The sequence below is a fragment of the Pungitius pungitius genome, chromosome 11 (genome assembly GCF_949316345.1).
Source record: "Pungitius pungitius chromosome 11, fPunPun2.1, whole genome shotgun sequence".
In the NCBI taxonomy this organism is placed as follows: domain Eukaryota; kingdom Metazoa; phylum Chordata; class Actinopteri; order Perciformes; family Gasterosteidae; genus Pungitius; species Pungitius pungitius.
In genome coordinates, this window is record NC_084910.1 from 18418972 (window position 1) to 18441411 (window position 22440).

Genomic DNA, 22440 nt, shown 5'->3' on the forward strand with positions numbered 1-22440 from the left:
AATTCTGCATTTATATAGTTATTTCTTGACATTGTTCTCTTTTTTGATATTCACATGTCTTTCACAAAGACAGGTGAGTGTTTCCCTGCGTTCCACTACATCTACTACAGCTGTGCATGGTTCTAATAATCACTAGCTTAAATCATGTCTACCATTGTTTTATTGTTTTATCGTGGTTTTTGTGGAGGTACATTTATTTCGTCCCTTAGTTGTTTTAAATGCTCCTAATTTAATCACAAGCCGAGTACTTTCTGCTTTGTCTTTCTGCACAAGAATGATTCCTGGTTCCGTTGAAAACTGGAAGTCCACACACAGAAGGTTGTTCAACTATCATCGTAGGCTGCAAAGGCTCCCAGATTTGAATGGGACATTGGCAACGGGGATATTTAACGAGCAAGAGAGCACACATGTTCATATGGAAATCTGCTTTCCTGTGGGCTCTCAGTCACCAACATCGGATATTGAGCCGGTTGTGTTATTTCCATTAAGGCAGACTTTCCCCCTGAGCCATACATGCATGTGGACCCGGCACTTCCTCCTGCCAGGTAAAAGGAAATGACTTTCCCACATGTCTTCTCCGTGAACACAGTAAGTGTTGCTGTGTGAAAATAATAACCTACTTGGCTCCACGCTGAACCAGGAAAGCTGGAGAATGTCCAGTACAGGCAAATGACTGCAAGACTATTACAAAATAGAGTTTACATTTACATGTAATCTTTAAAAACTTTTAAAGTTTAAAGTAAAGAAATTTTAGCAGATCCTCTTGTTTCACAAAACATTTTGTTGACCTATCCTTGCTCAGCGTTATTGCCCTTGTTTTAACTGTTTAAGTAATTCAAACTTAAACAAAAATTGTTACATCAAGATGAATTTGCATTACACAACATTACTTTTGTCAGAACAACGACTTCTGCTTAATGTGGTATGATATCGTGATGATATTACGTAAACCTTTAAAAAAAAACATTTACGTGGCCTTTTAACCCAGATGTAACGTTAATTAACGCCTCGATTCTCTAATGACGTCACGTTAAGGGTCACGTAGCTTAGCTAACGTCGGCTAACTTAGCTAAAAAGCTAACAACTTCGCGAATAAAATTGTTGAAAGTTCTCTCTTTAGCGTAGCGACTAACATATATATATATCAATATATAACGTTATATGTAAATATATATATATATATATATATATATATATATATATATATTCACCGAACTACTACTTTTGTGCGTGTGGCGGGCTCTTTCAAAAACTCACCACTCATCCAAACTCCTCCAAGTCCGCCGGCCCATGTTCCCCTTCTCGCCCCGCCCCGGCACGATCCACGGCCTTCAGAGGGGGGGGGTTGTAGCGAGGTCCCGCTACTTTCTCCTCCATCTCCGTGGACCCAACGGTCCGTCCGCTGCTCTCCGCCTCTTAACAACAACAACAACCAACATGGGCGTCGTGGGCCTCGCTTCGGCCGTGCTGCTGGCCGCCTCCGTCGCCCTGTGCTCCGGCGGGCGCGCGGACGCACCCCGGGGAGTCGCGGTCGGGTTCGTGTTTGACCCGAAGGCGAAGTGCGACCCGCAGTGCGACCACGGAGGCATCTGCATCCGCAACGGCACGTGCTTCTGCTCCAAGGGCTACGAGGGAGAGACCTGCCAGTATGGTGATGTTACATGTTCTTCTTCCATTGCGTTTGCTGTAGGAAGCTGTCAGAAGGAAATGTACAGTAGGCTCCAGTATGTTTCCCCCTTGTAGAAATGCGTGCTTGTTAATATTTAGGCGTAGTACAATGACTGCCTCGAGTCATAGTTTAGTTGTCTGCAATATGCAAATGCCCCTAAGGTTTTGATGTTTAAAACATTACGCTTGATTCCTCATCTTTCCCTTCTTACTTTTACAGTATCCAAGATATAACTAACTCTCCATCAAGAGTAATTTGAAAATGTTTTGTGTTCTTGCGTGAATGTAAAACACAGCCAACTGTTATCCCAAATGTAAGAATGGAGGAGCATGCCTTCGCCCTGGAAAGTGCAGATGTCCTCCAGGATTTGGAGGAAGATACTGTCACAAAGGTAAGCCTGGTTTCTTGTGTGATTTGGAAGAATCTGTCAGTGATCAGTAAGGAAATCCGTCTCGATGCATATCAGTACATTTTGACACACAGCTGTCCCTTTCATCAGACACACACCAGATTCCTTCTGACCTCCAGTTGGAAAACTAGAGCAGCTCCATTCCCCCCAGTAACAGAACTTCAACACTTGTTTGTTTTAAAGTTGTTTATATTAAATTTTCTGGGGCAAAATGTAAATAAAATGAGCTTTTCAGCGCCTGTATTTTGTTCAAACTTAGGGTCACAAGATACAATAGAGGACTCATCTTTATTCTTTCCAGTATTTTTTTAATTCTGCAAAATTTCTTGTGAATTGAACTAATCAAGCTCCCTATAAATAAAAGAAACCACTGTCCGAGTTGCGTGTGGAGGATTAAAATTGCGTGGTCCGTGTGTGTCTTTTGGCAGTGACGTGCGACGGGGGATGCTGGAACGGAGGAGAATGCATCGCTGTCAACGGAGTGGCCAAGTGCATCTGCCCCTACAGCTGGGCCGGCTCCAAATGCCAGGAGGGTCGGTTCATGGCTGTTTCTAATCAGTCCTTTAACACCGAGTGGGGCCGCTGACCAGCAGCCGCCTGCCAAAACGTTTACTAGGCGCTTCATCCAGTTTAGGGGTTACGAATTGGCCTTTGAATTGACGGCTTGTGAATGGCGCTTCCTGGCAGTAAATTGGACTTAACCGACATTTCTCAGAATTGTATTAAATGGGATCAAATGTTTTTTTACTGTATTTTTAAGAAGCAAAAAAAAAGTGCTCAAGTGCGTTTAGGCTTAATATTGAGCTGCAGCTAGCCTGTTAGCTTAGCATAACAAATAAAACAGCAAACAAATAAAACGGCAAAAAAACTCTTTTTAAAGATTACACAAACAATCTGTAATGTTTTAAACCCTTTGGCTGCAAATAGGTGTTTCACCCTTATTCCAGTCTTCACGCTACGCTAAGCTAGTTGGCTCTTGACTATTCCGCTGATGCAATTCCTGCATCCAAAGCATGGTTTCCGCCCCCAGTTCATGTGATTCATCTAAAAGCTGAAGCTCAGACCGGCATGCTAAGAATGTCTTCTCCGTGGTTTGTCCTCCCGGCAGCGATCTGTCCCCAAGGCTGTGGGAACGGGGGGATCTGCGTGGCTCCAGGAATCTGCAGCTGTCCGGAGGGATGGCTGGGTGGCGCCTGCCACACCGGTGAGTTTCAAAACCGGGTCCCAGACGCCCAACGCCTTCCACTGCACTTTTAAAAGCATGGATCCTGTTTTAGTGTTTCTCTCCTACATCTTAAAGAAAAGATGCCAATAGACCACTCTGACAAACAGTTGAGAATGAAATATATATATATGTCTCGGAGATTTCAGTGTTGTTCCAGATGTGAGAGACGTGGAAACGCTTCTCCCCCACGTTTCTGGATTTGTATTCAGATTCACAAGCTCTTCGGTCATTTACTTTACACTCAAGCTTTAACAATTTATTAATGCCGTTTTTTGTTTGTTTGTTATCTTTGGTCCGTAGCTGTGTGCGCTCAGTCCTGCCTGAATGGAGGGAAGTGCATCTCTCCAGACAAATGCCGCTGTCGCCCCCCTTACTCTGGCCCTCGCTGTGAGGAGAGGAAAAAGTCCCACTAGTGCTGAGGTCAGAGGTCAATGAGGCCCAACACGGGACTTCATGCTGATGAGAACTTTTTTTTAAAGCTTTTACATTTCTTATGTATTTCTTTTTTAAGAAACCTTGAACCTGGTCATTTGGTGGTGTAAACACGTACTGTAATTTGTGTCATGAAATTAATAAAAAGAGTGAATTGCATTGATTATCAAAGGACATTTTAAAAGGACTTTATTCTGTAAAATGTAACTTGTACAACAGTGTCATCTGAAGTTGTCAGAGTTTAAAAAATATATATAAATCAAAACCCTAGATGTAATTCAAACAGGGGGTCATTACTGTAACCAATCAAAAAATATATTAATAAAAGCGAAAAACAAAAATTACAATTTTGTTAACATATGACATTGTATTTAATCTGAGGAAAGTTGTTTATTTATATAGCATCCTTGCATTTATTTTCTCACAAGTGAACAATTAACAGTATGCATCGGTTCTGTCTATAAGGTTATAATTTGGCTTAATCGTGAAAAAACTCAAACTAAAAGCCTGCTGGTAATAAATAACCTGCAGCTCTCAAATAAATCACCACTGAAACAGATGTCATTTTGCTCATTTGACATAATAGTGTGCAGTAACACTGTGTCAGAAGTCTCTGATGCATTCACCAGATGTGTGTTACTGTGAGCCTTGAGGTAGTGATATACCGGGACAGACAAGTGCAATACATCAAGTCCCTCTGTTAGCCTTCAGATGTTCACAGAGACACACACATCAACCAACCAACACGCACACACCAACTCACAATGCTCTCTTCCTGCTTTGTGCATTTTGTAGCGTCAGCCGACCCGTCCTCTCATTTCTTCCAAATCATGCTTGCAAGGCCTGTAAAGATGCAAACAGAAATTCATACACATCTCACGTGTTTTCGATATTTCGATCATCTTTTTTGATTAATGGAGTGCACAGCCAGTGCACCTTCTGCATTAGCGTCCCATTGGAGTCACGCCGTTGTGCACCTTTGCCTGCAAGGGACTCGAAAACCCAGGAGGACATTTAACATCCCTCCAGAAGCTATTTCCACAATCCTACAAGACTAATAATCATATTTCCCTTTTCATACATCCACAGGGATTTACCTTTCAAAGAAAGAAATGCACATTCTGAACAGTATAACAGCCATAAGCTGTTTGGTTGGGTAAAGCCATGCAGGGCTAACGTCATTTTCTCGATGAGAAACGGCGAGAGGAGAACCGAAGGTAAGAAGTGGGAATGCGGCGCCGGACCTTGAGCGCGCAGGTGAGGCCGTTGTAGCCTCTCCGGCAGTGGCAGTAGTCGGGGAGGACGCACCTCCCTCCGTTCAGGCACCGCTGCTTGCACACCGCTGGGGGGAGAAAAGGAGTTAACACCTGTGATAACGTGAGTCGAAAAAAAATTCAAAAACAGGGAGTAGGAAGGGAGCTCAACGACCCCAACCCGCCCCCCCGCCCCCCCGCGGTGTGCTATTATGAATCAACTCACGGGTTTGACACTGGAGACCCCCCCAGCCGGAGGGACAGTGACAGGTGTTTGGTCCCAAACACTCGCCGCCGTTTTTACACTTTTGCAGACACACGGCTGCAGTGAGAAGAGCAGAGAGGGTGGTTTGAATACAGCAGCTACATACAAATCTACCCACAATGCATCCCTGACATGACCTTAACACAGCGACGAGACCTGGATGGTTAGTCTTTACAACGTGACCGAGCTCTACCAGCCAAGGCTTCCCTCTAAAGAGAGTTTAAGCTGGGGGCCATACAGGTGCAACAATTCACTGGAAATGTTTGAATAAAACAAGCTGCACATCATTTCCCCACAGCTCGATTTCCTTTGAGCAAAAGGAAATTAAAATATATTAAAATATTATGTGTGTATTATGGCAAACTTTTTAGTAATGTCTTCCTGTGGTCTAAAGTGGTCCCTAATGAACATTTCCAATTTTAGATGATTTCCCTGCTCGCATCCTATTTTGGGAAGGTGTGTTTACCTGGATTTGGCGTGTCGTGTGAATAAACTCACGTATGTTGCACCTCTTCCCCCTCCAACCCGACGCGCAGGAGCACGTGTGAGGTCCCACACATTTGCCTCGGTTCATGCACATTGGCTCACACACACCTGGAACACGTCGGATGAGACATCAGATTAACATCTTGGGCCGCGCCAGGTGTCACTCGCGGATAAGTCGGTGCTTTCTCACTCACTCTTCTGACACCTTTTCCCCGTGTAGCCTTCAGGACAGGAGCACACGTTGTTCCTCATGCACTGACCTCCGTTCTTGCAAGGAGGACTGCATACAGCTGAAGAACACAACCAAACATGTCAACACATCAGGAGGACGCTTGATCAGAGACACAAACGCCGACCTCTTGATTGTGATGTCATTGAGTAAAAACGGTTAAAAATGCATTTGTGCCTGGTGTGTGAGCGAGGTGCGTGTAGCCGAGGCCGGAACTGGAGTGAGGTATGTCTGTCAGAACGGATCAAAGGACAATCACCACGTTTTCAGTGAAAATAAACCTACGTTTGCGTCAAAAAGTGCGGATATTCTTTGCAATTATCCTTCTGCACCAGAAAACTTAAAAACAAAAGGAATAACGTTGTTGTTGTTGTCACTGAAACAGCCTCTGGGAGCTCTCCATAAAACTGTTGATTGATTTGAAACCCCCGACTAAAGATGCATTTTTGTGCCCCCACAGTGAATAGATGTTGCAGGGAACACGATGTCTCCTAAATGGACCTCTGTGATGACAGAGACAGAGTCCCAACACCTCGAATGGAATAGAACGTGTCATGTGTGATGACATGTCCCTCCCGGCCTTTACCGATCTGACACTGAGAGCCGTAGAATCCGCCGGGACAGGCGCAGATGTTGGGCTTCGTGCACGCTCCTCCATTCAGACAGACGGGGTCGCAGAGGGCTGCGGGGAGGGGGGGGAGAGGGGGGAGAGGGGGGAGAGGGGGGGGGGGGGATCAAAGCGTCCATATTCAGATTCTCACACCTTTGATGTTTACAATCTCAAGCATTCTTTTTTTTTTTTTTTTCGAAAACCCAACGGCCTACGGCAGGCAGAGTAAAGCCCGCATGGCGAAACGAAAGGGGCGGGCGGCCCGGGGCGCGGCGCCGTACCTGAGTTGCACGTCGGTCCGTACCAGCCGCGTCGGCACTCGCAGACGTCCGGAGAAACGCACTCGCCTCCGTTCTCACAGTGCCGGTTGCACACCACTGAAACGGGAGGCACGGTCAGAGGATGTTGACTCCGAAGGCGGTGCGGGTGGCAGGAAGGTGACACGCGGCGTTATTTTGGTAAATGAGTAAATGAGGTTTAAGTTCAACCCAATCGACCTATTGTTGTGAAGGGTGCAAATACACATGACATATCTTTGTACGTCTACAAACTTTGAAGTTGGAGTTGATATTTCATGTCAAAGCGTGTCACCGCCCTGCGAACCCGCAGACCCTCACATTGCCGCCCACCCCCCCTTTTGAAAACGCAGCGTGGACACGTCAAGACACCGCTTCAAAGCGCTTAAGTTCCTCTCACTGATTTCACATCTGGGTCCCACGTAGCCGTAGGGACAGGTGCACAGGTTCCTGGCCAGACAGGTGCCTCCGTGCCGACAGGGCGGCTCGCAGCTCGCTGCCAAGGTAAAAACAACGCAGGGGAGGGGGGAGGGGGGGGGGGGTCGCGTCACGTGTTAGACACACGTCAGACATGGACACGTAATTATGAGCTGAAGGGGGGGTTCACCTTCCTCACAGGTGGGCCCGCCGTGGCCCGCGGCACACTCGCACACGCCGGGTTGCACGCACTTCCCCTGGTTCTGGCAGTCGGGTCGGCACACGGCTGAAATCAAATGCAGAGATCACGCCAAGAAACCCACTCAAGCTGAGGGGGAAATGCCACTTCAGTCAGGTGACCTATAGGCTATTTGTAAAATATTTTCCATATATTTATATATATATCAATTGAAAAGAAAATGACCACACGGGTAGTTGTAAGGTACCTTTACACGCGACCCCGTCCCCGGTGTAGCCGTACGGGCAGCGGCCCCGTTTGCCCCCCGCGGGGGTCAGGTCGGGGCGCAGCTCCGCCCCCGCTGGGACGTCAGCGGAGGAAACTCTCCCCACACTGGGGAGGGGGGCCTCCGGTCTGGTGCGCCTCTCAGCGGGGCGCCTGGGAGACGATGAAGAGGAGGAAGAGGAGGTGGCAGTCGATTCCTTCCCGGAACTTGATTTGGTGATGAAAATAGGACCGTCCCCTGTCCCCTGACCTGCAAAACACTGGATGTTAGAGGACAGCACTTAAAAAACACAAATATATTTCAACATTAAAACAGGTGTAAGCAGTGAAGCACACCCACTCATTTGGGCTAATTTAATTATAAAATTACATTTATATATGTATATATGTATTTATCATATCATTTATATATCCATATAGACCATTTTAGCTGGATTCAGCGTGCAAATGTGTTGTACAAATAAATCTACTAATATAATATAATCTAATAAGACTAATATAATTAGTCTGAGAATTATTTATTGTCACTACTGGAAAGACATTGACAATGACACGTATGTTATAATAGGAATGTTCAATATCTATTTTCAACTGTTGAAATGACAATTTATGTATAAAAGTTACTATTGTCATATAATACAATATAAATACGTACCGTATGTATATATTTGTTCACCCTCACCTGTCGCTGTGCACGTTCGCCCGTTTCCATGGAGACCGGTGGGGCAGGGCCCACAGACGAAGCCCGCCGAGACGTGGGTGCTCTCAAAGCAGCGGACCCCCGGGTGACACGGCCGACTGGAGCACGCCGACGGGCCCCAGGCTCTGGGCCTGGGGGGGGCCTGCGGTACCCCAGCGCCGGAGGTCATCGCCTGGACTGCGGGGGGGGGGGGTCGTGAAAGAAGAAAAACGGGAATTCGTCAAATCGATGGTGAGAGCCCACCCCCCCCGTCCGTGAGCTGCGGTGATGGGCCTCATTGTGACGTGTGGGCCCGGTCCGCTGACTGTCCAAGCGCTTACGTGTGCACGTCCTCCCGTCCCCTCTGTATCCTTGTGGGCAGCCCCCACAGGTGAAGGAGCCAAACGTGTTGTTACATCCCACCCCGGGGAAACAGGGCCGAGAGACGCACTCGTCCACGTCTTCCCTACATGTGCGACCTGAAAGCACGCGGAAAAACAACGCCCCTTAGCCTATGAACAGGGAGCAGGGTGACTCGATATGATGTTAGACACACTTGTAATACGCTCTATTTTGATGCAAATGTAAGGGGCAACGCGTTTGACCTAACTACAGTGCACTGTGACCATGATTTAAGAATTGCTTTTTTGTCTCCTTGCTTGTGATTTACAAGTGGTCTTTGAAAAAGGGAAATGTAGTTCTCCTTCATCCGGTTTCTAAGTTGACCATCAATGTTAATGGTGATCGCTACAGGTAACAGAGCTCTGGGGATTACATGCCACTATCTCTACAACGCGGATCTTTTTAGTAACTTCAGAGGGAGATACAGGTTGTAAGATTAAAAAAGACTCCAAACAAGTTCACACATCCCTCGTCGGCGCCCACCTGTCGTCCCGGTGGGGCAGACGCAGGAGAAGGAGCCGGGGCCGTCGATGCAGCGGCCCAGCCGGCAGGGGTTGGGCTTGCAGTCGTCGACGTCCACCTCGCACCGCTCCCCAGCGAATCCGTCCGGACACGAGCACGGGTGCTCCGCGCCGCCGGGGGGGGAGTCGGCGTTGGTCACGCAGGAGCCGCCGTTCAGGCACTCACACGGGCGCACTGACACCTGAGGAGGAGGAGGAGGAGGAGGAGGAGGAGGGAGGGGAAAAAGGTTTGTGGAGGTTTTTGAAAATAATCACACATGCAGAGGAAGCAGGAACATGCATAGAAAGGAAGTAAGTGGTGGCATTAAATCAAACACATTAATACAAAAAATACAGTTTTACAGTTTTAGTTCTCTGAGATGTATTTCCTGTGCTTGTTACTTTGTAGAGGAAAAAAAAGCATCCATCAACACAAGACTAATTAAATATACAAGCAAACAGAATTTAATTTTACACAACCTGCTCCGAATTACTGTGTGAGTGAGCAGAGAACCTCACGTCGTGAGCGCCCTCTGGTGGGAGGAAGGAACCAAGCGTGTGTACAAAGACTGTGGACCCCTCTTACTCGTCTTAAATGACTTACACATGTGTTGGGATCCCTTTATTCTCAGAATCTAGAGAAATATTTACTAAGATAATTATTCATTGTCTTTTGTGCATATAGGAACTTGTGTGGAGGTTACCTGTGCGGAGGTTACCTGTATGGAGGTTACCTGTGCGGAGGTTACCTGTATGGAGGTTACCTGTATGGAGGTTACCTGTGCGGAGGTTACCTGTGCGGAGGTTACCTGTATGGAGGTTACCTGTGCGGAGGTTACCTGTGCGGAGGTTAGCTGTATGGAGGTTACCTGTGCGGAGGTTACCTGTATGGAGGTTACCTGTATGGAGGTTACCTGTGCGGAGGTTAGCTGTATGGAGGTTAGCTGTATGGAGGTTACCTGTGCGGAGGTTACCTGTATGGAGGTTACCTGTATGGAGGTTACCTGTGCGGAGGTTACCTGTATGGAGGTTACCTGTATGGAGGTTACCTGTGCGGAGGTTAGCTGTATGGAGGTTACCTGTGCGGAGGTTACCTGTATGGAGGTTACCTGTGCGGAGGTTACCTGTATGGAGGTTACCTGTATGGAGGTTACCTGTATGGAGGTTACCTGTGCGGAGGTTAGCTGTATGGAGGTTAGCTGTATGGAGGTTACCTGTGCGGAGGTTACCTGTATGGAGGTTACCTGTATGGAGGTTACCTGTGCGGAGGTTACCTGTATGGAGGTTACCTGTATGGAGGTTACCTGTGCGGAGGTTAGCTGTATGGAGGTTACCTGTGCGGAGGTTACCTGTATGGAGGTTACCTGTATGGAGGCTCTGGTTTCAGCTCCACAGCTGTCCACCACCGTAACGCGGAAGGTGGGAGCGTCCGTAGCTCCGGCTGAGGCTCCGGCTGAGGCCTTCCACGTCAACAGGCCGGCCGGAGACAGGGACGCGCCCTCGGGACCCGACTCCAGGGCGAAGAGCACCGCTGAGCCCTCGGGGTCCCGGGCCTGTAGCTGGTAGAGCAAAGTCTCTCCCTGGAAGGACCGCAGGTGAAGCGGCTGGAGCTCCGGAGGCTTGTTCTCTGAGGTTCAAACAGGGAGGAGGGAGTCGGTGGGAGACTGTGGGTGAGTCATGATGAGGTGAGTGACAGCTGGGTGAGAAAGTTCTCCCTTTGCAGCCCCATTTCTGTTACATTCAAACATTTTAAAAGATTAAAGACTAGACTATTCGACTATTTAAAATGTAAAAAAATAATATATTGTTTATAACGCAGCTTTTCTCACACCACACTACCTCGTTATAGTCTTATTTTTCTCATCTTAATGGTACATTTTCATACATTTTTGATACTTTCATATTGCATTAATTCAAAAGGGGCCAGTAAAGAGTTGACTGGTAATAATATGAGACAATGTGATATTCATTGTGTCCTGATCACTAAGACAAGTTAACTAACTGTCATCTAACATGTTAACTACCAGCATTAAAATAAAAATGCTCCCAAAACACCGGACTGCACGTTTGCATTGTCCAAACAGCCTCGAGCATTTTCTTTTTGAACCTCACATCGTGCACGAGGCCGTCCAGGCTGATGACATCGAACGTGTACGTACTCTCCGCTATGGACCACGCGCGTTTGGACGAGTCCGGGACACACGCGAGGCAGGTGCTGCTGGGGTTGGACTCGCCCTCGCCGTAGCACACGCCGTCAATGCTGCAGGTTCTCTCCTGGTGAAGCAACAAATAACGTATTTGGCTCTTTCCCTTTGAGACAGAGCTGAAAATATGTGTGATCGAGAGAAAATATGAATAAGTAAGAGAGGAAAAAAAATGCAAATATGCAAATAAAAATATTCATTTATTTTTTGATTGTACTTGTCATTGCATTTTTAACCGTGTTGTGGACAAACTGACACTGAAGTGACAGAAGTTACGTTTCTTAAAGGCATCACAGTTAGAGGACGAAAGGAAAAAGCCTGGAGTTGCTGCTACATTTGGTTCCCTGTATTAAATGAAATAGCACCACGAAGACAGCCGTCTCACCCTCAGGGTGCAGAGGACTGCAGTGTGGAGGCTGCAGATCTGGCAGGCGCCGTCGTAGAGCGTCAGTATCTTGGCGTTGCTGAAGCTGTAGCCGTCATTGGAAACCTGCCATCAGCAGAAGCTTGATTACCGCGGATGGCTGGGAAAAGGCATCTGATTGAGTTTGAACTACATGCTGGTCCTCCTGGTTGTATTCTATAAATCTTAATAACTTCTTCCCCTTTCTTTCATCCACTTGGCAGTCTGTGGAAAAAAGTACATTTTCCAACTTTTCACACAACTGAGTTACAATTTTCCCCTAATCTCAGAGGAAGCGGCGAATGAACACCAGTAAACGTCGTTACTTCAGTGCAGATTCACTACGTGATCTCACATTTTGGGAAAAATAACCTGCAAAATAATAGTAGAATTGTCAAGAAGCATAGACGATGACCACAGAGGAAAGAAAGTACAAACAAGAGCTTGATGAGGAAGATGCGTGACTGACTTTGATCTGCCAGCGAGCCAGCGGTCGCTCCGTCTCCGGCTCCGTCTGCCGGCCAGCAGGAGTCCAGCTGTCGTCCGGGGGGAGCTGGCACTCCAGAGCCGTTACGTCCAGGAAGACGGCCGGGACGAACCGCGGCTTGTCCAGAAGCCAGGCCCCGTCCTCGAACTGGCAAACGGAGAGAGAGAGAGAGAGAGAGAGAGAGACTCTGATTGTACAGCACAGGTTGTGTGATGCAAACGGATGCTTTGATTTGTTCAGATACTTTTCTTGCTTTGGAAACGAGACAAAAAGGATGTTTACTTTAATAATTTAAGGTAACACAAGGTAACATTATGTTCATTTCAAAATCAGGTGACAAGCCAAGACACAGAAGAAGAAGAAGAAGAAGAAGAAGAAGCGGAGACCAAGTGTACCTTTTCTTTGACAAACTCACACCTGAGCTCGTAGGAGTCCTTGAAGCCTTGGCCGTGGAGCCGGAGGGGGGAGCAGTCTCCCCGCCGCACGTCGCACAGACCCTCCTTCTCCAGCGCGGCGATCTCTGGGATCTGGTCTTCACAACGTCGACAGCGAAAACAGCCGTTTACGATTAGGATTTTAGAAAAGCGACGCGCGTGCGACTAGCGGCCCGCTTCGGCGTGTTTACCGGAAAGCGCGCTGCAGTCGTAAGACCCGAACCCCGGGAAGCAGACGCAGCCCCACTCCGAGCACCGGCCGTTGCCGTTGCACAGGTCGGGGCACCTGAGGGCGGCCAGAACCTCCCGGTCCTCCTTCCCTGCGCCGCTCTCCTCCGCCAGCCTCCTCTCGCACTCGTTTTCCAGCAGCGGCACGGCGGCGCTCAGCCACGACGGCTCGTCCTTCAGCCGCAGGTCAGCGACGCACATGGCCTCGGCGCGGGAGACGACGGAGCGGCCCAGGAGGCGCCGGCAGCCCGACGCCACGCCGGAGCCCGCCACGGCCCGCCGGCACTGGGCCGCGGCCCGCCGCTCCGTCAGGCCGGAGGGCGTGGGCCACTTGGGGGAGGCGTCGGGGGGAGCCGCTGCCTCGTGGTCCTCAGGGAAGAAGTAGGTGAAGCCCTCCAGGTCGGACTGGCTGAGGCTCTGGTGCGTGGAGTCCGAGGCTCCGGCGCCCCCGCCCCCGTCCGGCGTTTGTCCTTCGCCCTCCATCAGCTCCACCGAGCCGATGTACTCCGCCGTGACGTCCAGGGCGGGGATGGCACCGGGGAGGCGCACGTTGCCGTGAGGCGAGCAGGTGGAGTCGGAGGAGACCCCTTGAGACGAGCGGCCTCTGGGGGAGGAGAGGCGGGGCCCGGCCCGACAGTCGCAGTGCTGGCGGGGGCTCAGCCCGCTCAGGTGGGACGGCGCGGTGTCAAACAGGCTGCCGCCCGGGGGGAGCCTGGCAGAGGAGAGGGGGGGGGGGGGAGAGGAGGAGATGTCAGTGAGGAGAAACCAGGATTCATTCAAAATGATATTACCATACATCTAATTGACATATAGTGAACCTTTGTGGGTCCTGGGAACTGGTTTCAAGGTCAAGGTGCCTGCTTGGTGATGCAGTCTGGCCATATAAAAAGCTTTGGAGAACATGTCCAGGATACTAAAGATGTCCAACGTTTGAAATTGTCCTCAAATAAAGGATGCTGTTGGTTTGAAATGGGATACGGAGCCATTTGCCATTGTGAAAAACACCCACTCACCTCCATGCAGAAATGAAAGCGTGCAGGTGCTCCACCGTGGCGCCCCCTGCTGAGTGGAGCTCGTTGTCCAACCGCCCGTCGAAGGTCCCGCACAGGCCCTCGGTGCGGCCCCGGTCCGAACCGGGGGCCCTGAGCGTCAGGCTCATCCCCCAGTCCGACACGTCGGCGCGGACGAACGCCCCCGACGAGAAGGTCACCTGCCCGGAGACGGCGGCATGAGGACACAGAGGACATTCCACACGTCACATTTTGTGCAAGGCGTGCATAGAGACCCCCCCCCCACCCTTCCCACCGCTCACCGTGACTTTGCGTCCCTGGTAGGACTCGGCGATGCGGATGCCGCTCTTGCTCGGGCCCCTGCGCCTCACGGACAGGCGAGGCCGCGTCTCGCCCGCCTCGCACATGTCGAAAGCGAGGACGTCGCCGCCGTCCCTCGCCGCGAAGCCGCACGCGCACGAGCCGCCGCCGCCGCTGACGCACCCCCGCTGACGGACGTGCACCTGGAACGGCCTGGCGGTGCTCTCGTAGAGGACAAAGGTGCCTACCTGGTAGTTGTCGTAGTGCCTGCACACAAACGGAGAGACGCGTTCACAGCAGCCTGCGGCCTCCCTGTTGTCACACCGTCGCACGTTATCACATCGCAAAGAAAAGACGGGAAGAAATCATTCTATATGGATGACTTTTCCTGAAACAATATAATCTGAGTACGGCACATTTTTCCTGTTTAACCGAACAAGTACCTGCCATCAAATGTGATGACGTGAGGATCGGTGAAGTAGTAGCAGTAGGCGGAGGGGACATCCTTCACCGTTATCTGAAATGACAGACAATGAGAACCGGGTGTAAGTTCATGTCCTTTATTTAAAGTCACCTCCACCCCTACTTCTGCCTCTTTTGTCTTTTGACCGCAATGAAAAATGGTGCGGAGTCGTAACCCTTGATGAGCCGGGAGGGAGGTTGCAACGTTTACTCTTGTGTCCTTCTTTTTTAAATCATTTAACAAAAAGCAACCAAAAGAAAACTCGGTTTACCTCAACTGGTTCCGGGGAGTATCCGTTCCAGAGGGCGTTCTGGGTGACGACGGGTTGGACGGAGATCCGCGTCGTCCTGTTGCCATCTCTGACGAAGTCGGTGACGGCGCCGAAGTGGATCAGAGCCCGGCTGCAGACGCCGTCCCCGCAGGGGCCCCGGGACAGCTCCACCGCGCAGGAGGACAGAGACACATCGGCGCCCAGCGAGCCCTCGTCTGCGACACGACGCAAGGAGCCAGGCGACTGTAAATGGACGCGTGAAGCCAACGCGCACAGGTGTGCGCGGACGGGCCCCCGGGCGGCGGGCGCTCACCTGCGCTGCTGGTGCTGAGCTGCAGGGACAGAGCGCAGCCCTCCGTGGAGGAGGACGCCCCCTGCGGACACGGGACGGGCACCGTGCTCTCAACCGACAGCTCGTACAGCCTCCCGTCCTCGGACACACTGCTCTCCTCGGGCCTCAGCTGCACAAAGATACACAAAGATACACAAAGATACACACAGGAACACAAAGATACACAAAGATACACATAGGAACACAAAGATACACACAGGAACACAAAGACACACAAAGATACACATAGGAACACAAAGATACACACAGGAACACAAAGACACACACAGGAACACAAAGATACACACAGGAACACAAAGATACACAAAGATACACACAGGAACACAAAGATACACAAAGATACACATAAGAACACAAAGATACACACAGGAACACAAAGATACACAAAGATACACACAGGAACACAAAGATACACACAGGAACACAAAGACACACAAAGATACACATAGGAACACAAAGATACACACAGGAACACAAAGACACACAAAGATACACATAGGAACACAAAGATACACACAGGAACACAAAGATACACAAAGATACACACAGGAACACAAAGATACACAAAGATACACATAAGAACACAAAGATACACACAGGAACACAAAGATACACAAAGATACACACAGGAACACAAAGATACACACAGGAACACAAAGACACACAAAGATACACATAGGAACACAAAGATACACACAGGAACACAAAGACACACACAGGAACACAAAGATACACACAGGAACACAAAGATACACAAAGATACACATAGGAACACAAAGATACACACAGGAACACAAAGATACACAAAGATACACATAAGAACACAAAGATACACACAGGAACACAAAGATACACAAAGATACACACAGGAACACAAAGATACACAAAGATACACACAGGAACACAAAGATACACAAAGATACACATAGGAACACAAAGATACACAAAGATACACACAGGAACACAAAGATACACAAAGATACACAAAGATACACACAGGAACACAAAGATACAAAAAGATACACACAGGAACACAAAGATACACAAAGATACACACAGGAAAACAAAGATACACCCAGCGGCTCATTGGAGAGGCACCACACACACACACACACACACACACACACACACACACACACACACACACACACACACGTGAATAGATGTAAAACATCCAAACACTGTGATGTACCAGAATCCCAGCAAAGAACTCCTGACTTTGCACCGAAGCCCCGCGGACGGTGGGCGAGTCCAGAAGGAAACTGGTGCAGGAACAGTAGATCTGAGGGAGGGGGAGAGTTTTAAGATGAATAATAAACGCGTGTTGACTTTTTATCCTTTAGCATTTCTTTTAGCTAATATATATCTATGGCATCTTCAACCAATTTGACTTATTTTAACTAAAGTTATTCATTTTTCCCACATTTCTTTAAGACTTTTTTTCCATGACATTCTTTTGACCAAATATATTTTGCCTCCTTTTCAATTACAATTTTTGACCAAATGTATTTAGGATTTTTTTCCATAACATTTTAAAACCCTAATATATTTTTTCCCATTTCTCATTTTACAACCAATTATATTTTGACTTATTTTCGACTTATTTTTTTTTTACACCTAAATTTATTTTTTTGATTTTGACTTTTTTATTCCTGACCATTTTGTTCCTAGTATTTTTTGGAATTATTATCATTAAATTTGTTTTCTTTTCAGACGTATTAGCACTTTTTTTCCTTTTTTTAGCTGGAAAAAAAGTAAGAGGGCGAGTGGGGGGGGGGGGGGGGGGGGGTTGAAAGAGAACGGAAGGAACCACACAGCAAATAAAAGGAAAACAAATTGTTGACAGGTTTCAATAACGGCTTCAGTCACAAAATCTTTGATTTACGGAAGAATGGGAAGTTGATTGATGGAGGAGTATTGGACTATTCTGTTCCTTTTTCTTTCCAGATGTTTGTATCCCAAGGTAGCCATTGCTATTTTATATTATATCATTTTCTACCACCTGTCTAAAGTCTTTCAAATTTGAGAATGTTTTTTCTTGGTTCATCCATTTATTTTAATAATTATCACGACTATAGGTGTAAATTACTCCGGGTTTTTGGTTATAAACCCATTGCTAATAAATTCACTGTGTTAGAAAATAAATTGGATGCTGGAAAAATACAGTATATTGTTTTTATTTCATTTTAAAGAATTGTCTCTGCAAAGGGAGAAGTGCATCCCACCTTGTCCCCCAGGCGGAGGTTGAAGCCGTCCAGTTCGATGTAGGCGGAGGTCCTGATGGTGGTCTCCTGTCTGAGCTCCTCCTTCCTGCCCTCCAGGGAGAGGCGGGACCAGCCCACCACGTAACCCAGGGAGCCGTTGGAGCTGCTGCCGAAGACGCACTTCAGGTGGACCGAGTCTCCCGTCACCTCCGGGACAATCACCGGCGCAGACGGAGGAGGAGGAGGAGGAGGAGGAGGAGGAGGAGGCCGCTCTGCCCGGGGGGAGAAGGAGTGGCTCGGGTCAGCGGGAGGATATCTGCAAGCGGAACCTCTTAATTCTTAATTAATTGGATGTCCTTGCGGTTCTGAAAGGCCCTCTACCCTCAAATGACAGTGGCCCTTTGTCCAGGAAGAGGAGACTCAACGCCATTCTGGTTCAGATATCAAGCACGTAGCGAAGGGAGGAGGCTTTCACAGCTTCCACTGAGGAACATGAAGTAATGCGTGTGAAAATATCTTCTGAAGCAGAAGAGGAAGAGCTTGTGAATCACAGCAACCTGAATTCTATTATTCAGAGACGTTCTTCAGAGACATTTAGTTAAACCTCCGGGCTCCTTTCTAGCTTCCTGGAACTCGCCCTGGCGTAACTGGCCGCCTGGCTGGAGGCCGTCGCCGTGGAGATAAGGGCCAAGCGAACCCTGTGTGTGTGTGTGTGTGTGTGTGTGTGGGAGGTGGGAGGGGGGGGGGGGAACACATGCTCGGCTCATTAAGAGGATGAAGATGCATTCCTGACCACACGGCAACTCCCTGACCTCCCCGATGGTCTCTCGGCGTTTGACCCTAACGCGCGGAGACAAGCGCGAGCCACAAACACAGCAGCGGGGTCCTCACCTGTACACGTCCCATCGGGGCCGCAGCCCGCCAACGCCGCGGGCGACGCGTCCGCCGTCTCTGTGAGGACACATAGAGCGACGCGACCAAAAGGAAAATGTCATCCTCGGGCTCCCAAAGCGGCGTTACTCCTTTCATTCACTAAACAGACGCAGCCATTTGTCTTCGAGGGCTGAGAGACGTTCCTTTTCTTAATCAGTGCAGGTTGTGTATTAAACTGAAGGTAGCCACGGCAACAGCGGGTTTTAGCCGCAATGTCACTTGACGCTCACAAGTCAAACGGTGGTCTTGAATAGTAGTAGCCTTGAATAACTCAATTTGAATTTAAAATCATTTGACATCAGACAAATAAAGTCATTTTGTCAACAGCATGTCATTTAGAAAACGGAATCTTTTTTCCATTTGCGTGACGCATTTTGCAAAAATGCCTCTCTTTTGTAATTTGCGACCCACCCTGAGCGCAGTATCCCATGCATCCCGGCGTGGGCTGCAGCAGGTACACGTAGAAGCCCCCACAGTTGCGCACGGTGACCGGGATGCGGAACATGCAGCATTCCCCGCCGAGGCCGGCGAAGAGCTGCCAGGCGGCGCAGGCCGTCAGCTGCCTCGCCTCCAGGGGCCCCGGCAGAGACTCGCCGTCCCCCAGGGACAGCCACACGGGGGCCTGAGTCCCGCAGTGGTTCACCTGGAGGTTTGCAGGGAGAGAAGAACGACTAAGGCTGGTTTTAGGCTTGTTTTTCTCAGCGCCCCGAGAGGAAATACGTGAAAAAATAATAAGCATTAATTGCCTCTTTGCTCTAAAGATTCGGAGCAACGTGCGTAATCACTTTCAGCTCGTGTATCGACAATCTTTCCTTTTGTGTTGATGTTGGCAGTGGTGTTCAGGAGAGTCCCTTTTTGACAGCTATTAACAATGAGCGGATCAGAAAAAGACAAACTTGTGTAACGATGAAGGCCGGTTTAAACTTCAACCTCACGTTGACTTTAACGCTCGCCGTCACAGCTCATTCAGTCCACAAAGGTACGCGCCGTCGTTACGATACAAACATCACGTTATTGTGTTACACAGGTACACAATGGGAAGGACGTGGAGGGGCGGGGGGGGGTGACACTTTAGAGGGATCCTGCAGGCTACAGGTGCTGGTGTTTATATTGTCCCAATCGTGTCAGTGTTAAATCAATACTGTGTTAACAATTTAACTCGGAATTTTTGTTTAAGTTTTGTTTATTTTTTTTTCACCCCCCCCCCCCGAAGTTGTAAACCAAGGGGAAACACTGATGTATTTTCATTTAAGATTATTCCAACATTAATAATAAAGCGACACAGGAAACGCGGGACCTCTGACCTGATCCATTTTACATTTTTGGAGACGAGTTGCAGAATTCAGCAAAATGTATTTCTATAAACAGTTGAGCTGTAGATAAAAAAATGTATTTAAAAAAAAAAAATCCCTGAATTGGCAGCACTCCCCTCATAGCGGTGCTCTTTGTTAGAAGAATGAGCACATCTGGACTGAGGGGCTCATTTAATTGAATGAAACACAGTTTATTACAAATCATTCTCCCGAGGTTCAATGGACGTTTCATCGTTTCAGTTACACGGTGAGCCAATCACGGGAGTTCAAATCAGAAGGCTGGCGGCCATTTACCTCCACGCAGCGGGTGGGCATGCTGGCCGGCTTGTCAAAGATCTGGAACCGGTACCAGCCCGCGGCGAGGGAGTGGTCGCAGATGAGGTCCTGCAGGGCCGACTGCTGCAGCCGGCTGGAGCTGAAGGTGGCGCTGCGGTAGGGGTCCCGGAGGACGGCGTGGCCGCCAGGCGCGCACTCGGCGGGGGGCTCTGCGGGGGGGGGGGGGACGACAGGCGCCGGTGGTGGAATTGCATAAAAACGACATCCTATACTGAGATATTAAGCACTTAAACCATCTTCTGAATCAGGTGGAGGTGATTCACATACTTCTTCAAAGACTGAACTTCTTCATCTTCAATCAACGTCTTCTAAACAACTCAAGTTGATTAAAAGCCTTTTTTTATTTTTTTTTTATTCCTCCCTAACCACAGCCTCTGTTGACATTTGGATGTGGTGCCTGTCCCCGGGTGTTTATTGTCCCTCCACGTTGGGGGGGGCAGTGATGTAAATAAAGGGAACGAGGGCGAGGAAACAGAGGAGGGGTCGTATTCGTGTGTGAGAGACAACAACTCGAAACCCCGGCAAAACGTAGTAAACACGAGTTTATGGCCCCAATCCTGGAACCGCCTGTGAAATGTCTTGTTTGGCATCCGGTTGCCCTTAGTTACACCCTCCCGGGTCACTTCTGGTTGCAGGGACAGGACAAAATGCCAGACTTATTATTATTATTCATGGGGTTTTCTCTAGCAGGATGTGACAGCTGATTTTAATTGCAAGGTTCAGCGTGAAGTACTTCACATCCATCACACACACACAAAGAACTACAGCGAAACGAAAGACGGCCTCCTCGGACCTCGCTGGCGTTGGAAAGAAGTCCTGAACGTGCTTCGGGGAAAGGAAAGGTCGGCAGGTCGGGCGGGGTCAAATGGGGGGCCCTTAAACAGGCTGTTTAAGGGTTCAAGGATCGTTGGAGGGGACAATAAAACATCTTTTAAACCGAGGAGAATCAGATACTGAGTCAACCCTCCTTGAGTGTGTTCCTCTCCTCCTGACCGGAGGTTTGAAGTACGGGACAATAGAAAAAGCGGTAACGTGGTGGTAAAAGCAGTAAAGGCCACAAATGCGTGAGCAAAGATGAAGACCCCCCCCCCTCTAACCTGTAAACCAAGACGTCCCCCTGTCCCTGACCACAGAGGTCAAGTGAAAGCTGTCAAAGCCTGTGAGAGACGTTCTTCAAGTTCCTCAAAACCTCCACCGGTGCAAACCCCCATGTCGGGTGGAGCAAAGGAAAGAAGACCCCATGGCAGCAGGAATCTGCCCCATGAGACCCGGAGGTATGTGGCCCTGGACGACAGCGCCACGATGGATGACCCTTCAGCTTCTTTTTGGCAGAGGGACTCTGAGCTCTTTGCTTTGCGCGGATTAGATACTCGTTTTTAATCACAATGTTTTCAAAAAGATTTTTTTCTTCTTTAAAAAAATTAAATTAATTAAATATTTGTTTCGTTTAACAAGCTGCAGAACAACAGTCCGTGGTGCATCGGTGAGCTTACCTGTTTGAGCGCGCGTGACGTCAGGAGGGAGGAGAAGCACGACGCACGCGAGAAGTTTAAAAACGGCCTCGAGCCTCATTGTTGATCCCGAAAAGTCCTTTTCGTCCCCTCTGCGTCCTGTCTGTCCTCTGCGTCCTGTCTGTCCTCTGCGTCCTGTCTGTCCTCTGCGTCCTGTCTGTCCTCTGCGTCGTTTCCTTCTCAGCCGACCCGGAGCCCGAGTGGAGCGGGAGGAGGTGCGGAGCGGTCTCGCGCACTGAAGCCCCCCCCCCCCCCCCCCCCCCCCTCCCGCTGCATCACCACCACAAGCCGATTCAGCTCAGTGGAAAACACTTAAACGCGATCACGTGTTCACAGCCAGAGGTGAAATGAGTAGTGTACTTATGTACTGACATGTACGTGTTTTACTTTACATGCTATTCGAAGGTTATACTAAAACAACTTTATTCTTATGACGTCACGCGGTACTATGAAACCATCATAAATATAAATATCGTTGCTGAAGTACAGCTCAAAAGTATTCAATTACTCTTACATGTGTAAAAGCAGAAAAACATTATTTTCACTTTAATTACTCACAGGACTTCATGATGAAATATCTGCTGAAAAAAGTCCCATCAATTAACTAATGGAAAATGTTTGTAAGCTTAAACAATAAAGCAAAGTAATTTTGAAAA

General features: G+C 48.7%; 2 protein-coding genes across 3 annotated transcripts; one reads left to right on the top strand and one right to left on the bottom strand.

The window, feature by feature from the left end:
* Positions 1–167: 167 nt before the first annotated feature.
* Positions 168–4059, top strand: seraf (Schwann cell-specific EGF-like repeat autocrine factor). 2 transcript variants are annotated; one of them, XM_037455092.2, is made up of 6 exons: positions 168–545; positions 1280–1651; positions 1965–2060; positions 2507–2611; positions 3187–3282; positions 3604–4059. In XM_037455092.2, the coding sequence occupies exons 1-6, from the start codon at positions 275–277 to the stop codon at positions 3714–3716; spliced, it is 1053 nt and encodes a 350-aa protein (XP_037310989.2). In that variant the 5' UTR covers positions 168–274; the 3' UTR covers positions 3717–4059. The 2 variants fall into 2 exon arrangements, with proteins under 2 accessions (XP_037310989.2, XP_037310990.2); XM_037455093.2 differs by having other exon boundaries at positions 169–588.
* vwde (von Willebrand factor D and EGF domains) lies at positions 3908–21984 on the bottom strand. The gene is made up of 30 exons (XM_062565694.1): positions 21767–21984; positions 20232–20422; positions 19036–19267; positions 18583–18642; positions 17713–17963; positions 16680–16769; positions 15449–15596; positions 15136–15350; positions 14845–14918; positions 14404–14668; positions 14105–14301; positions 13055–13803; positions 12825–12961; positions 12412–12576; positions 11925–12029; positions 11495–11609; positions 10700–10962; positions 9319–9538; positions 8775–8912; positions 8437–8631; positions 7738–8004; positions 7482–7577; positions 7275–7370; positions 6860–6955; positions 6555–6650; positions 5934–6029; positions 5752–5847; positions 5215–5310; positions 4980–5077; positions 3908–4578 (listed from the first exon to the last, which is right to left on the bottom strand). The coding sequence occupies exons 1-30, from the start codon at positions 21843–21845 to the stop codon at positions 4564–4566; spliced, it is 4941 nt and encodes a 1646-aa protein (XP_062421678.1). The 5' UTR covers positions 21846–21984; the 3' UTR covers positions 3908–4563.
* Between the last annotated feature and the right edge of the window lie 456 nt (positions 21985–22440).